Source organism: Somniosus microcephalus, chromosome 1 (genome assembly GCF_052327205.1).
Source record: "Somniosus microcephalus isolate GS21.2 chromosome 1, FLI_Smic_1.0, whole genome shotgun sequence".
Lineage (NCBI taxonomy): Eukaryota > Metazoa > Chordata > Chondrichthyes > Squaliformes > Somniosidae > Somniosus > Somniosus microcephalus.
In genome coordinates, this window is record NC_140987.1 from 143,343,869 (window position 1) to 143,360,315 (window position 16,447).

Consider the following 16,447-nt stretch of genomic DNA (forward strand, 5'->3'; position numbering starts at 1 on the left):
CGCCACTTCTCTCAAGACCCTAGGATGTAGGCCATCAGGTCCGGGGGATTTATCCGCCTTAAGTCCCATTATTTTACTGAGTACCATCTCCTTAGTGATTTTAATTGTGTTTAGCTCCTCCCCCCCAAACGTCCAGTGTTGGGATATTTTTAGTGTCCTCTACTGTAAAGACTGATACAAAATATTTGTTCAGCGTCTTTGCCATCTCCATGTTCCCCACCACTAGTTTCCCGGTCCCATCCTCTAAGGGACCAACATTCACTTTAGCCACCCTTTTTCTTTTTATATAGCTGTAGAAACTCTTGCTATCTGTTTTTATATTTTTTGCTAGTTTACTTTCATAATCTATCTTCCCTTTCTTAATTAATCTTTTAGTTATTGTTTGCTGGCTTTTAAATGCTTCCCAATCTTCTATCCTCCCGCTAGATTTGGCTACTTTATATGCCCTTAGAGTCATAGAGTCATAGAGTCATAGAGTAATACAGCACGGATAGAGGCCCTTCGGCCCATCGTGTCCATGCCGGCCATCAAGCCCTGTCTAATCTAATCCCATATTCCAGCATTTGGCCCGTAGCCTTGTATGCTATGGCATTTCAAATGCTCATCCAAATGCTTCTTAAATGTTGTGAGGGTTTCTGCCTCCACAACCCTTTCAGGCAGTGAGTTCCAGACTCCAACCACCCTCTGGGTGAAAAAGTTCTTTCTCAAATCCCCTCTAAACCTCCCGCCCTTTACCATGAATCTATGCCCCCTAGTTATTGACCCCTCTACTAAGGGGAAAAGCTCCTCAGCATCCATCCTATCTATGCCCCTCACAATTTTGTACACCTCAATCATGTCCCCCCTCAGCCTCCTCTGCTCCAAGGAAAACAAACCCAATCTGCCCAGTCTCTCTTCATAGCTGAAGCGCTCCAGCCCTGGTAACATCCTGGTGAACCTCCTCTGCACCCTCTCTAACGCGATCACATCTTTCCTGTAGTGTGGCGACCAGAACTGCACACAGTATTCCAGCTGTGGCCTAACCAGTGTTTTATACAGCTCCATCATAACCTCCTTGCTCTTATATTCAATGCCTCGGCTAATGAAGGCAAGTATCCCATATGCCTTTTTTACCACCTTATCCACCTGTTCCGCCGCCTTCAGGGATCTGTGTACCTGCACACCCAGATCCCTCTGACCCTCTGTTTTCAGTCGGATACTATCCTTTATTACTTTACTAAGCCACGGATGGCTGTCTTTTCTTTTATTCCCCTTTTTCCTCAGTGGAATATATTTATCTTGAAAGATGTGAAATATCTCCTTGAATGTAGACCACTGCTCTTGTACCGTCTTACACTTTAATCTGTTTTCCCAGTCCACTTTAGTCAATTCTACTCTCATACCTTCATAGTCTCCTATGCTGGTTTGAGATCCAACTCTCTCATCCTCAAACTGAATTTGGAATTCAACCATATTATGGTCACTCATTCCAAGGGGATCCTTTACTAGGACATTTTTTATTAATCCTGTCTCATTACACAGGACCAGATCTAAGATTGCCTGCCCCCTGGTTGGTTCAGTTACATACTGCTCAAGGAACCCATCCCTAATACACTCTATGAACTCTTCCTCAAGGCTGCCATGCACAATTTGATTAACTATGATGCTCCCCACAGTCAATAGCTTGCAGTAGTCACTGTCTAGGCTCGCACATAAAGAATGCATACACAGTGGTCAGCTGATCTGCTCCACCATGAGCTAACAGCTTCTGGAGAGGAGGGGAGAAAAGCAGACAGTAGGAATCAGAAGTATTGACCTTCAAAAGTGAGTGAGTTACGTTTAAAGCCTGGTTCTAAAAAGAACCATCTTACTTTCAGCTCCTACGTTTACTTAAATTGATTGTTACACTCAGCACATGTAATACAACAAGCAGTCACACACTCCACCAACTCATTGAGTGCAGCCAGAATAGAGACTCAGCAAAATACTGTAATGTTATACTCAATGATTAAACCACCTCGTGGTGCGTTTAGCATTAAGAGTTCTTGCTTAATTGTTATGCACACATTTTGCAGTAATAATAAAAATTAGATTCAGTTTTAAAAATTCTGATCAAATTGCTACCTGAGGCTTCTGTAGCCCACTTGGTTAAAATTATCCTTATGTTGCGGTTTTGTTTGTCTATGGAGCCTCGAAACTAATAAATCTAAGTGAATTGCCCCATTCAAATCTTTTAAAGTATTTTCGAGTTCACCAATTTAACTAATTAAAAAAAAACAGAACCACAATATAAAGCTAATGTTTAATTACAAATTAAACCATGGAGTCTATTTTAATCATACCCACAAACTAGGCAGGTGTCCAGTTAAAACAAACAAGTTACTTACCCACTCAGATCTCGACCATTTCCGACCATTTGCATGTTAATCTGAAGGGCTTTGTGGGTAGCTAGGCAGGACCATCATAAGTCTATGAAATCGGGGTGCCATTACATCAATGGGACCCTGATGCAATTTTAACTGGGGCCTGAGCTGGAAACCGCTGCAGTTTTACTGCTAGGCGGTAGCAGACCTGCAGCTGGTCTGAGGACAGGAGAGCACCTTTTGGTTAGTGGCGGCCTTACTCTCTGCCAGACTCTCTGCCCTCTTCCCTCCCATGAGATCCTCCTGAAAACCGCCTTCCCATCATTTACCTGGAAGTTAGCAAGTGGCCAGGGACTGCCCGATCTTCACCTGCCAGAAGATTGCTCTGCACCCTCTTCCCACCCGAAATAAGTGGAAAGTGGACCTGTGGCATTTAAATGAGGCCTGGTATTTAAAATACCCCAGGCCTAAAACTACAGTGAGTACCTTGTGTATTCACCCACCCTACACCTACCTGAAAACCGCTCTAGGTTAAAACCAATCCCAATGTTTTTACAGTGTTAGTTACTCATTTAAAAAAAGTTTTTTGGTCACATTTTTTAAAGTTACCATGAACTGTTATAACTTATAAAACAGATGCACTTACTTCAGTAATTGTAATTTCTGCTTCATGGGCGAGGATTTGTTTCGTAAAGTTGCAATTAGTTTCTTCTTTTCTTCCACTTCATCCTTCAGCTTGGCCATATCTTCTTCTGTAATGATTTCTTCTTCTTCAGATTCTTCTTCTGAGCTAGAAACCAAAAGAAAAATATTTACCAGCACAGTAGCTTGCTGTTATGAAGGCAACTCTCTCCAAAGTGAATTTACGGAAGAGATAATGAGCAGGATTTGTACTCACCTATTCAGAAACATATTCTTATTTAACTCTAATCAGTATCTTACTAGTCTCTCTTGCCATCACAACCTTTATTTATTTTTAAACCCTTTTTATTTTTATAATACAAGTATGGATGGTCAGCTGAACTTACCTCTGTTGTTCTTTCAGACTGCAAATATGCCATTCTACCACTCTTCCTCCTCTCTGCATTCTCACTAAATTGAAATTAAGACTTATCACACCATCTCATGCTCTAACTCGTGCTGACCTCCTTACATCCTCAGTCTTCCTTTCTTCCTACAATTTACTAGCTTTTAAAGTCCAAGCTTGGCATCACCTAATCTTGATTAGACTTGTCTTATTTCTTAGTCTTAGGGGGCTAGTGAGAGTAAACTAGGAAGATATGGCAGGCTAATGCATGGCTAGAGTCATGGTGCAGGAGGGAGGGCTTCAGATTCCTGGGACAATGGGACCAGTTCTGTGGCAGGAGGGACCTGTTCAAGATGGACAGGTTGCACCTGAACAGAGCTGGGACCACTATCCTCATGAGCAAGTTAATTTGTGCTATGGCGGTGGGTTTAAACTAATTGGCCAGGGGGTTGGGCACCAGGAAGTAATATTAAAAAGTAGAAACAAGGTGCATAGGGGACTGGGAGAGACAGTTAGAGTTAGAAATAATACAGAATTAGGTGGGATCATAGAAAATACAAAGAGGTCTAGGTTAGGTTTGGAGTGCACGGGCAGGATTTTCATTGTGCCGTGGAGTCGGGATTGGAGGCGTGCGGGGGGTTAAAATCCCGAAATCAGGGGTCCCGACCCCATCCCGCACACAAACCCGCCTCCATGCCCATTTCAAAGGAGGCAGGTACCCGCCCCGCACTGGGACCCGCCTACCCAAGGCGGGAAGGGATTAGTACCAATTAACTGGCTGTTAATAGGTAGTTAACAGGCAGTTTTTAGCCTAATCCCTATTTTGAAGGTTGAAGTGTGGGATTCCCGATGGCTCCAAACCACGGCAAGTTAGAGGAGGCAGGCCGTTGGGTTGAAGGACTTGGAGGGGTCGAGATGTCGGTGTTCAGGTGAGTGATGTGTGCATGAGTGCAAAGGTAAGTGTGTTTGGTGTGTCTAAAGTGATTAAAGAAGTGTAAATTACCTTTTCTTACCTTTTCAGCATTCCTTCCTTTAGGTCCCAGGAGTCCCTCATCTCATCGGCACAGAAAGCAGAATGGCTGCGAACTGTCAAAAGTGACAGCCTGCAGCTTTCTGTGCAGGAGGGATTTCTAACTGAGTCTGTGGAGAATGACTCAGGTTAGAAGTAAGACTGTCATATACCATATTCAATTAGAGGGTGAGAAGGTTGGATCTCAAACAAGCGTGCTAAGCTTGAATAAAGGAGACGATGAAGGTATGAGAGCGGAATTGAGTAGAGTGGATTGGGAAAATAGATTAAAGGGTAAGACGATACATGATCAGTGGTGTACATTTAAGGAGTTATTTTACAACTTCCAAAAATATATATTCCACTGAGAAGAAAAGGGTGTAAAAGAAAAGACAGCCATCCGTGGCTAAGTAAAGAAATTAAGGATAGTATTCGACTAAAAACAAGGGCATATAAGGTAGCCAAATCTAGTGGGAGGATAGAGGATTGGGAAAACTTTAAAAGACAGCAAAAAATAACAAAAAGATTGATTAAGAAAGGGAAGATAGATTATGAAAGTAAATTAGCAACAAATATAAAAACAGATAGTAAGAGTTTCTATAGTTATATAAAAAGAAAAAGGGTGGCTAAAGTAAATGTTGGTCCCTTAGAGGATGAGACCGGGAAATTAATGGTGGGAAATATGGAGATGGCAAAAACACTGAATGAATATTTTATATCAGTCTTTACAGTAGAAGACACTAAGAATATCCCAACACTGGACAAACAGGGGGCTAAAGGGGGGAGGAGCTAAACACAATCAAAATCACTAAGGAAGTGGTACTCGGTAAAATAATGGGACTCAAGGCGGATAAATCACCTGGACCTGATGGCTTACATCCTAGGGTCTTGAGCGAAGTGGCGGTAGGGATTGTGGATGCATTGGTAATAATTTTCCAAAACTCCCTGGACTCGGCAAAGGTCCCGGCAGACTGGAAAACTGCTAATGTAACACCCTTATTTAAAAAGGGCAGTAGACAGAAGGCTGGAAACTATAGACCGGTTAGCCTAACATCTGTGGTAGGTAAAATTTTGGAGTCCATTATTAAGGAGACAGTAACAGGACATTTGGGTAATCATAATTTAATAGGACAAAGTCAGCATGGTTTTATGAAGGGGAAGTCATGTTTGACAAATTTGCTGGAGTTCTTTGAGGAAGTAACATATAGGGTGGATAAAGGGGAACCAGTGGACGTAGTGTATTTAGACTTCCAAAAGGCATTTGACAAGGTGCCACACAAAAGATTATTGCTTAAGATAAAAAATCACGGGATTGAGGGTAATATTCTGGCATGGATAGAGGATTGGCTATCTAACAGAAGGCAGAGAGTTGGGATAAATGGTTCATTCTCAGACTGGCAATCAGTAACTAGTGGTGTTCCGCAGGGGTCAGTGCTGGGTCCCCAACTCTTTACAATCTATATTAACGATCTGGAGGAGGGGACCGAGTGTAACATATCAAAGTTTGCAGATGATACTAAGATGGGAGGGAAAGTAGTGAGTGAGGAGGACATAAAAAACCTGCAAGGGGACATAGACAGGCTAAGTAAGTGGGCAGAGATTTGGCAGATGGAATACAATACTGGAAAGTGTGAGGTTATGCACTTTGGCAGGAAAAATCGTAGAGCAAGTTATTATCTTAATGGCAAGAAACTGGAAAGTACTGAAGTACAAAGTGATCTGGGGGTCCTGGTGCACAAAACTCAAAAGGTTAGTATGCAGGTGCAGCAAGTGATTAAGAAGGCCAATGGAATGTTGGCTTTCATTGCTAGGGGGATAGAATATAAAAATAGGGAGGTATTGCTTCAGTTGTACAAGGTATTGGTGAGACCGCACCTGGAATACTGCGTACAGTTTTGGTGTCCATACTTAAGAAAGGACATACTTGCTCTCGAGTCAGTACAAAGAAGGTTCACTCGGTTAATCCCGGGGATGAGGGGATGGACATATGAGGAGAGGTTGAGTAGATTGGGACTCTACTCATTGGAGTTCAGAAGAATGAGAGGCGATCTTATTGAAACATATAAGATTGTGAAGGTGTTGGATCGGGTGGATGCGGGGAAGATGTTCCCGATGATGGGTGAAACTAGAACTAGGGGGCATAGCCTTAGAATAAGGGGCTGCTCTTTCAAAACTGAGATGAGGAGGAACTACTTCACTCAGAGGGTGGTAGGTCCATGGAATATGCTGCCCCAAAAAGCTGTAGAAGCTACATCATTACATAAATTTAAAACAGAAATAGACAGTTTCCTAGACGTAAAGGGAATTAAGGGTTACGGGGAGCGGGCAGGAATTTGGACATGAGTCTAGGTTCGGAATGGTCATGGCCCTGTGGGTAGCGGAGCAGACCCAGGGGCCATGTAGCCTGATCCTGCTCCTATTTCGTGTGTCTAATTCTGTTAGATTCAGGAGATGGTTCTGTGATAGTGGATTGGCGGTTAGGATCAGATCAGCCATGATCTTGTTAATGGCGGAGCAGGCTCGAGGGGCCGATTGGCCTACTCCTGCTCCTATTTCTTATGTTCTTATGTTCTTATGTCAGTGTTTGACAGCTTCAAACAGCTGTGAAACACTGATATTTCATCTGTCAAAAGGTCTTGACAGATGAAATTTCAGTCTGTGACATCACCTGTTGCCGGGTGGCCCTTAATTGGCCTGCTGAGCCCACTGGGCAGGCCCAACAAGGCCAATCAAGTTAAAATCGCATGGATTGGCCGCATCTCGATGGAGGCGGGACTACAACCTCGAAATTTGTAGTCCCGCCTCCAACCCGACTCCTGAGTTAAATTCCTGCCCCATGTGTGTAAATGCACAAAGTGTAGTTAATAAGGTTGGTGAGTTGCAGGCACAAATAGCCATGTGGGAATATGATGTAGTAGCGATAACTGAGATCTGGCTCAAAAAAGGGGAGGATTGGATGCTTAATATTCCTGGGTACAAGATTTCAGGAAAGAGAGGGAAGGAAAAAAGGAGAAAGGGTAGCAGTTTTGATTAAGGAAAATATTACAGTGCTCGAAAGAGAGAATGTCCTTGAGGGATCAAAGACAGATTTGGTTGGAATTAAGAAACAATAAGGGAGTTATTACACTTCTTGGTGTATTTTATAGGCCACCAAATAGTGGGAAGGAGATAGAGGAGCAGATTTGCAAAGAAATTACTGAGAGCTTCAAGAATTATAGAGTAGTGATAATGGGAGAGATTAACTACCCCAATATTGAATGGGGCAGTGACTGTGTTAAGGGCAAAGAAGGGGAGGAATTTCTGGTGTGTTCAGAAGAATTTTCTTGATCAGTACGTTTCCTGCCCAATGAGGAAGAGACATTGCTGGATCTGGTGGGGAATAAAGTGGGTCAAGTGGAGAAAGTTGGAGAGCAGCTTGGGAATGGTGAACACAGTATTGTAAAGTTTAGATTAGTTATGGAAAAGGACAAGGAGCAATCTAGAATAAAAAAATACTTAACTGGAGGAGGGCTAATTTCAGCGAATTGTGGAGGGATCTGGCCCAGGTAAATTGGAGTCAAAGACTGGCAGGGAAAAATATAATGGAGCAATGAGCAACCTTTTAAAGAGGAGATGGTTCGGGTACAGTCTAGGTACATTCCTACAAGGGGGAAAGAGAGGATGAAGCAGAAAAAATGGCGTATGATAGATGACAGCTTGATAGATGTCAGCTTGATAATACAAGGGAGAATCTGACAGAGTATATAAAGTACAGAGGAGAAGTTAAAAAGGAAATAAGAGGGGCAAAGAGATAGTAGTGGAATAGATTGGCGGCTAACGTAAAGGGGAATCCAAAGGTCTTTTATAGACATACTAACAGTAAAAGAGTTGTCAGAGGAGCAGTGGGGCCGATTAGGGACCAAAATGGAAAACTATTGGTGGAGGCAAACGCATGGCTGAGGTACTAAATTAATACTTTGCATCGGTATTTACCAAGGAAGAGGACTTTGCCAAAACTATGGTAAACGAGGAGGTTGCTGGGATACTGGATGAGATAAAAATAGATAAAGAGGAGGGGCTAAACAGGCTGGCGGTAATTAAAGTGAATAAGTCACCCGGTTTGGATGGGATGCATCCTCGGTTGCTGAGGGAAGTAAGGGTAGAAATTGCGGCGGTGCTGGCCACAATCTTCCAATCCTCCTTATACACAGGGGTGGTGCCAAAGGACTGGAGGATTGCAAATGTTACACCATTGCTTAAAAAAGGGGAAAAGGATAAACTTGGCAATTACAGGCCTGTCAGTTTACCAACAGTAGTGGGGAAGCTTTTAGAAACTATCCGGGAGAAAATTAAGAGCCATTGGACAAGCATGGACTAATAAAGGAGAGCCAGCACAGATTTGTTAAGGACAAATCGTGTTTGACTAAATTGATTGAGTTTTTTGATGAGGTAACAGAGAGGGTGGATGAGGGCAGTGCAGTTGATGTTGTGTATATGGACTTTCAAAGGGCATTTGATAAGGTACCACATACTAGAATTGTTAGCAAAATTGAAGCCCATGGGGTAAAAGGGGCAGTAGCAGCATGGATACAAAATTAGCTAAGGGATAGAAAACAGAAGGGGAGAAATTCATTATCGTCCCATTTGGGGTGGTAACTTTTAAAAGCTGGGAAACTTAGCGCCAGGCGCTAATGATTCCCAGCTTTCACGAAATTGGGTTTTGCGCTCCAGGAAGGAAGTGGAGCGCTAAATGATGCAGGCGGAGCGGTAGCTGTGCACCACTGCACAATGTCCCGTGCAGCACTGCCGCGGCTCCTTCCCTCCCTTAAAGGGAAGAGCCATCGCTGCAGGCTCTGCATTGGGACCAGTTAGCTCGTCCCCGACGGCGGCCGTGATCTGGCTCAATCAGCCCCATGCACTCCAGCAGAGTGCCGAGCTGATCGATCGCGGCCCAGGAGAAGTAAAAAAAAATTGACCAAATACATTTAATAAATTTAGGAACTTACCTCGGCAACCTCCCCTTTAACTTTTGCTCCCGAATCACCCAGCCTCCTGCAGCTGTCGGTGTCATCACCCAGCGATGCTGCAAGGGGAAGAACCAAAGTTCGGGTCCGGGGCGATGCACACAGCAATGACGTCATGATCTCCGGGCAAAGGAGATTGTGGCGCGAAGCCTTACCGCTGCCGCAAACCTCTCTCCGAAGTTCGCGGGAGTCGTTCATCTCGCCACGCCTGGGTGGTAAGTCGTTAGCGCCCTGTTATCGCCCCCCAGAGGTGATAACAGGAGGTGCTAAGGTGGCCAATTTCTAGCCCAGAGAGTTGTGGTGAATGGCTGTTTTTCGGACTGGAGGGAGGTATACAATGGGGCTCACTAAGGTTCAGTACTAGGACCACTGCTGTTTTTGTTATACTTGGAGGTACAGGGCACAATTTCAAAATTTGCAGATGACACTAAATTTGGAAGTGTAGTAAACAGTGAGGAAGATAGTAATTGACTTCAAGAAAACATAGACAGGCTGGTGGAATGGGCGGATACATGGTAGATGAAATTCAATGCAGAGAAGTGTGAGGTGATACATTTTGGTAGGAAGAATGAGGAGAGACCATACACACTAAATGGTACAAATTTAAAGGGGGTGCAAGAAGAGGGAGACCTGGGGGTGTTTGTGCACAAATCTTTGAAGGTGGCAGGACAGGTTAACAAAGCAGTTAATAAAGCATATGGGATCCTGGGATTTATAAATAAAGGCATAAATACAAAAGCCAGGAAGTTATGCTAAACCTATATAAAACACTAGTTTGGCCCCAGCTGGAGTATTGTGTCCAATTCTGGGCACCGCACTTTAGGAAGGACATGAAGGTTTTGGAGAGGGTACAGAAGAGATTTACTAGGGATAAGGGAATACAGTTATGTGGATAGACTGAAGAAGCTGGGTTTGTTTTCCTTGGAGCAGAGAAGGCTAAGAGGAGATTTGATGGAGGTATTCAAAATCATGAAGGATTTAGATAGAGTAAATAAAGAGAAACTGTTTCCAATGGCTGAAGGGTCGATAATGAGAGGGCACAGATTTAAGGTGATTGGCAAAAGAACCAGAGGTGACATGAGGAAAAACTTTTTTATGCAACGAGTGGTTAGGATTTGGAATACACTGCCTGATAGGGTGGTGGATACAGATTCAATAGTAGCCTTCAAAAGGGAATTGAATAAATTCTTGAAGGAGAAAAAATTGTAGGGATATGGGGAAAGAGCGGGGAGTGGGACGAAACAGATTGTTCTTCGAAGGAGCCAGTGCAGACTCGATGGGCTGAATAGCCTCCTTCTGTGCTGTACTATTCTATGTTTCTATGATTCTCAATTCAATAACTCCCGAAAATGAGCGCAGGGATACAGGATCTGCCCATGCCCATTGAAAGCAATGCAGGCAGCACACGATATTCATGCTGCCTGCTAATTAACATAATTGTGGCGCTATGCCCTGCACTGAGAGCATTGCTGCTGGCTGAGCATTCAGCAGCGGATCCAATGTTGTGGGAAGTGATCTCTATTTAAATTTAGCCTGCAGTTTGAAACACAGTTTGCACTTCTTAAAGGGGAGGTGCTTTCTGAAAGAAGCAACTCAATGTAATTGTTGCAAACAAAAGTGGAAAGTACCTATGGCTCAACAGGACAGAGAAAAGGCACCTAGGTTCTCAGATGCAGCACTGGAGGCCTTAGTGCAGGGGATCGAAAGGAGGAGACAGGTCCTCTGCTCGGAGGGGGCCAGAGGGCCCCCCAGACTGACTGTACGAAGGCAGTGGGAGCAGATTGCTGAAACGGTTAGTGCCACCATTATTTCCCCCAGGACCAGGGTCCAGTGCCCAAAGAAGTTTAATGGCCTCACACGAGTGGTCAAGGTCAGTGAATGGATCTTCAAATATCATATTCCACCAACTGCACCACTAGCCTCACACACTGTTCAATGCACCACACCCCCATCACTCACCTACCAACAATCTCTGTCAATCACGTCTCATACTTCACAATCATAGCCTCACCTCGCCCTCACACACTTAACACAGTTGCAATTTCACACCCACACCTCACACCTTGCACACACTGCCAGCTATTCAACTATGACAGGCACATCACCCAAACACATTGCACCACACTCACTGACACACTTCCCTTTGTCTTTCAGGCCAAGGTGGTGCCAAAACAGCACCAGAAGCAGCTAACAGGTGGGTGGCAGGCACAGCTGCATGACCTCACCCAGCTGGAGGTGACAGTGCTAGACATCATAGGAGGGGCTGTCACTGAGGCTGTGGTGATCAGCGAGGCTGAAACCATTGGTGATGACGGTATGCTCATACTTAATCCTCTTCCTCCCATTCCACTTTCGCCTCATCCCACAATCTCTTCTCACTTACAAGCTGCTGATGGTGTAAGCATGCATATCTTGCTTTCCCCCCCTCCCCTTACCACAACCTGACCCTTGTGCCTTTCTCCTTTCAGATACTGAAGAACTCTAACTAGCCCAGCCAGTGCAGGAAGAACAAGAGGAGAATGATGTAGAAAAAGAAACACCATCACTCAATCTGACACTCACAGGCACCAGCTCAGAAAATGGCACTGCGTGTACTTTAGAGGGTAGTACATAGGTGGGACCCGCACATGGTGAGTCACCCGGCATGAGTGGCCTGCAGCCAGGGCAGGGGGAAAGGGTAGCACAGGTGCCAGCTCGAGGGCAAGGTTGCACACGAGTTCTGCTGCAGAGGGCTCAAAGGAGGACTTCGATGGGAAAGCCTTCAGAATAAGGATGATGAGTGATGTAAGAAAACTACTAGGCATTTGGTCAGAGTATTAAACAAGGCTTTAATCGACTGTTTCACAACATGGAAGTCTAGTTATCCTTCACTAGTTCCTGTTTACAAAATGTCCCTGAGCAAGCTGGGCCCATGCCCAAGTATTTATACTCTCCCTGGACTGCACCAACAGCAGGCCGCCCAGTATATTTCATAAGTCATTTCTACATGAATGGCACGATTTATGTCATTCTCCCCGCCTGAAAGATTGGAGGTCCGGCAGCTTCTTTCTACTGAATTAGTCGGACTAAGAATAGATGCAGTCAATTGGATCTCCGTTGGTGGCCGGAAGGCACGTCTCCTCGGACCGTGTTTTGGTCCCTGGGTCACTTAGTTCGTACCAGCGGGCTGGCAGAGTCCGTGTCGCTTTGATTGACCTGAGGGGGACTGGTGAGATCATGGCTCTGGGTACCTTTGGATATCTGTCGGTGGCCGGAAGGCACGTCTCCTCGGACCGTGTTTTGGTCCCTGGGTCGCTTAGTGCGTACCAGCGGGCTGGCAGAGACCGTGTCGCCTTGATCGACCTGCGGGGGACTGGGGAGATCGTGGTTCCGAGTGCGAGCCCCCACAGGCACAGAGCTGGCTTCACGCTACCCAGTAGTCGATGACTGACCGGCATCCTGGCTTCGGGTGGCCATTCCGCGGGGAGCGCTCTGTTCCCCAGGTTGATTCGGCGGAATAGCTGGCAGATCCCTTGACATCCCAGGTAGGGCGTTATCCTCAGAGGAGCGCAGGGTATCGGCGTCATTGATATGGGTCCCACCATCGATTGGGCAGGGAGCCAGATCCCAGTGCAACACTGCGGATTCCCAGCCATCAGGGTACCGCACGTATGTGTACGTGGAATTGACATCCGTCAGTTCCACTTCATCGACGAGGGGATCACTCTTAGAGGATCGGACGAATCTTCGGAGCAGCACGGGGCCAGGAGCTGCCAACCATGATGGCAGGGACGTCCCATGAGTGGAGTGACGCTGGAACCCGAAGAATCGTTCGTGAGGAGTAGCATTGGTGGATGTAGAAAGAAGAGACCCGATGGAATGCAATGCATCAGGGAGCATAGTTTCCCACTGCTGGTCTGATAGGTTGTGTGACCTCAGTGCAAGACGGACAGCGTTCCAAGTGATAGCGTTGTATCTCTCAACCTGTCCGTTTCCAATAGGATGATACGGTGTTGTTCTACTTGTGGCGATTCCCCGTTGGGAAAGATAACTTTTGAGTTCACTTGACATGAAGGAGGGACCCCGATCAGAGTGGATGAAATTGGCCGTACCGCAAAGGGAAAAGACCTGATCGAGGCATTTGATCACTGTGGAAGTAAGCATATTGGGACAGGGGAAAGCAAAGGGAAAGCGTGAATATTCATCCACCATAGTAAGCAAGTAGGTGTTTCACGTTGAGGAAGGCAGTGGCCCCTTAAAGTCAATGCTGAGTCGCTGCATAGGCTGCATAGTGTGTATGAGCGAACCATCCGACGGATGGAAGAATTGCGGTTTTAATTCCGCGCAAATTCTACAAGTGGAGTATGTTTTTCTCATGTCTTCCGTAGAAAATGGGAGATTTTTAAATTGCACAAAGTGTAACATACGGGTAATGCCAGGATGGCATAAGCCAATATGAAGATCAGCAAAAGTCGAAGTTGACATGGAAGAGCAGAATGCACGTGTGAGGGTATCCGGGGCCACATTCTCTTTGCCGGGTCAATAATGTATGGTGTAACCAAAGGTGGCCAATTCCATCCTCCAGAACTGTATTTTGTTATTCTTGATCTTAGTGCGCTTCTGGTTATCCAGTATAAAGGCCACGGAGCATTGATCGGTTATAAGCGTGAAATGGCGACGAGCAAGAAAATTACTCCATTTACGTACTGCTTCGATGATGGCTGTAGCCTCCTTCTCGACAAGAGGATAATGGAGCTCGCTACCTTGCAAAGTTCTGGACAGAAATACAACGGGTCGACCACCTTGATTCAAGATAGCCAAGATCGCCACATCTGATGCATTGCACTCGACCACGAAAGGGAGATTTTCATCGATGGAACGAAGCGTGGTTTTTCCAGTTGTTGCTTGAGGAGGTCGAAAGCTGAAATAGCCGTTGCCTTCAACGGAAATGACTTCGCGTGAAGCAGGGGCTGGATCTTGTCGGAAAAGTGGGGTATCCACTTTGCATAACAGGCGAACATGCCGAGGGTCCGACAGAGCTGAGATTCGTAGGAGGAGGGAGCTCTTGAAGCGGACGGAGTCGCTCCGGGTCCAGTTTGATGACACCGTTGCCCACCCAGTAGCCAAGGATGTTGACTGATGGTACTGATTTCACAGATTTGGACTCATTTAAGGTTAAGTTGCGACAACGGAGAACGTCAAGAAATTTCTGGAGGTTGGCATCATGCTCCTTCTGGTCATGACCAGCAATGGTGATATTATCCAGATATGGAAAAGTGTCCGTTAAGTTCTCCTGTTTGACTAGGCTATCCATTGCCCGTTGGAAGATGGCCACCCTATTGGTGACCCCAAATGGAAGGCGACAAAACTGGTAAAGCCAACCATTGGCCTCAAAGGCCGTATACTTTTTGTCCGAGTCCTTTAACGGTACTTGATGGTATGCGCTCTTTAAGTCAAAAGTTGAAAATACCTTGTAGTTGGCAAGGTTATTGACCATGTCATCGATGCGTGGTAGTGGGTAGGCATCCAGGTCGGTATACTGGTTAATAGTTTGCGAGTAATTGATGCAAAGACATTTCTTGTGTTGCTTCAGAGGATTTTTAACAATGACGACTTGAGCCCGCCAGGAAGATGAACATGGCTCAATGACACCGTCAGCTAGAAGGCGAGAGATCTCTGCCTCGATAAAGGATAGATCATCTTGGCTAAAACATCGTGATTTAGTGACTATGGGCTTACATCAGGGGGAAAGATTGGCAAACAAGGAGGGCTCGTCGAGCAAAGCCACCAAAAGCGCACAAAATGATACTTTGGAAATAGTAAGCTCCGGTTTTGACCCTCCAAACTCAAAAGTGAGTCTTTTATATTGTTTCTGGAAATCCTGTCCCAGGAGCACATCACTGCATAGGTTTTTGAGCACCCCGAGCCGGGTGGAGGAATAAGTGCGGCCATTGAGAATAAGGTCGACAAGACAAAAGCCGGAAGAGTTGGTGGTCAGTGTTGTCAGAGCCATTGCAATTTCCCTGTCCGATGGGTAAATACACAGTTTTAACTTATTGATAGCCTGCTCACTGATGAAGCTGTCAGAGCTGCATGAGTCGATTAGTGCACTCAAAATGTGTCCATTTACCGAAACCTTCGTGGCTCCATGGGACAGGCTTTGGGGAAAAACAGCTGTGATGGGAGGAGGAGTAGTTTTAACCTTGACAGTTGTAACCTTAGTAGTGCCTCTTGGGGGAGGAGCAGTTTTATAGATAGCAGCTGCAAAACTAACAGGGGCTCTTGACCGGTATACCTTAGAAAAGTGATCTTTCTTACTAACAGAGGCTCTTGACTGGCATACCTTAGAAAAGTGACCTTTCTTACTGCAATGACTGCAGGTTGCGTTACGAGCAGGACAAAATTTCCTATAGTGGAATGCACCTCCACAGAAGAAACACTTCCTTCCAGATTGCCACGATGCCGCTAGGGCAGGGTCGTCATCAGTGAGGGCTTCTAGGGTAGGGTTGTCATCGGCTAGGAGAGAGTAGTCGTCAGTGAGGGCTTCCGCCCGAGGCCCATTGGAGGAGTCACCAAAAGTGATAGCAGCAGTCCGTGCACGCGGTAAAAGATAGGCATCTGCATTTTTTTGCTAAGTCCAGAGAACATGCCTGGTCATAGGCAGCTGCATTTTTTTTTGCTAAGTCCAGAGAACATGCCTGGTCATAGGCAGCTTGTAACTTGAGGGTTTTATTCTCCAACAGACGCTGGCGTATGAAAGGAGACGCAATTCTGTTAATAAAGGAATCACGAATTAACTCCTCCTGGTACTGCTCAGCTGAGACAGCTTTGAGATTATAATCCTTGCTGAGCCTGCGAGCTTTTGAAGGAATTCATCAAGTGATACCCCGGGTTGTTGTCGAGTTGTGGCCAGTAGATGCCGAGCAAAAATTTTGTTTGGGGCCTTAACATATAATTGCTGTTGTATTTGGATAGCGGAGTCAAAGGGCTCAATTTTAACTCAGCCATCAGGCGGGCTTTGAGGCATGTGGGGGGTTAAAATCGCAAAACCTGGGGGTCGGGACCCCCCCCGCCTGGTTCCTCACAC

General features: G+C 45.6%; 1 protein-coding gene across 1 annotated transcript in view; it reads right to left on the bottom strand.

Moving 5' to 3' along the window:
* Positions 1-16,447, bottom strand: part of tmc1 (transmembrane channel-like 1) — a 198,277-nt gene that overhangs the window by 156,629 nt on the left and 25,201 nt on the right. Inside the window, exon 4 of the mRNA XM_085964613.1 lies at positions 2,989-3,132. Within this exon, the coding sequence (XP_085820739.1) occupies positions 2,989-3,132 (144 nt within the window). The remainder of the gene's footprint in view (positions 1-2,988; positions 3,133-16,447) is intronic.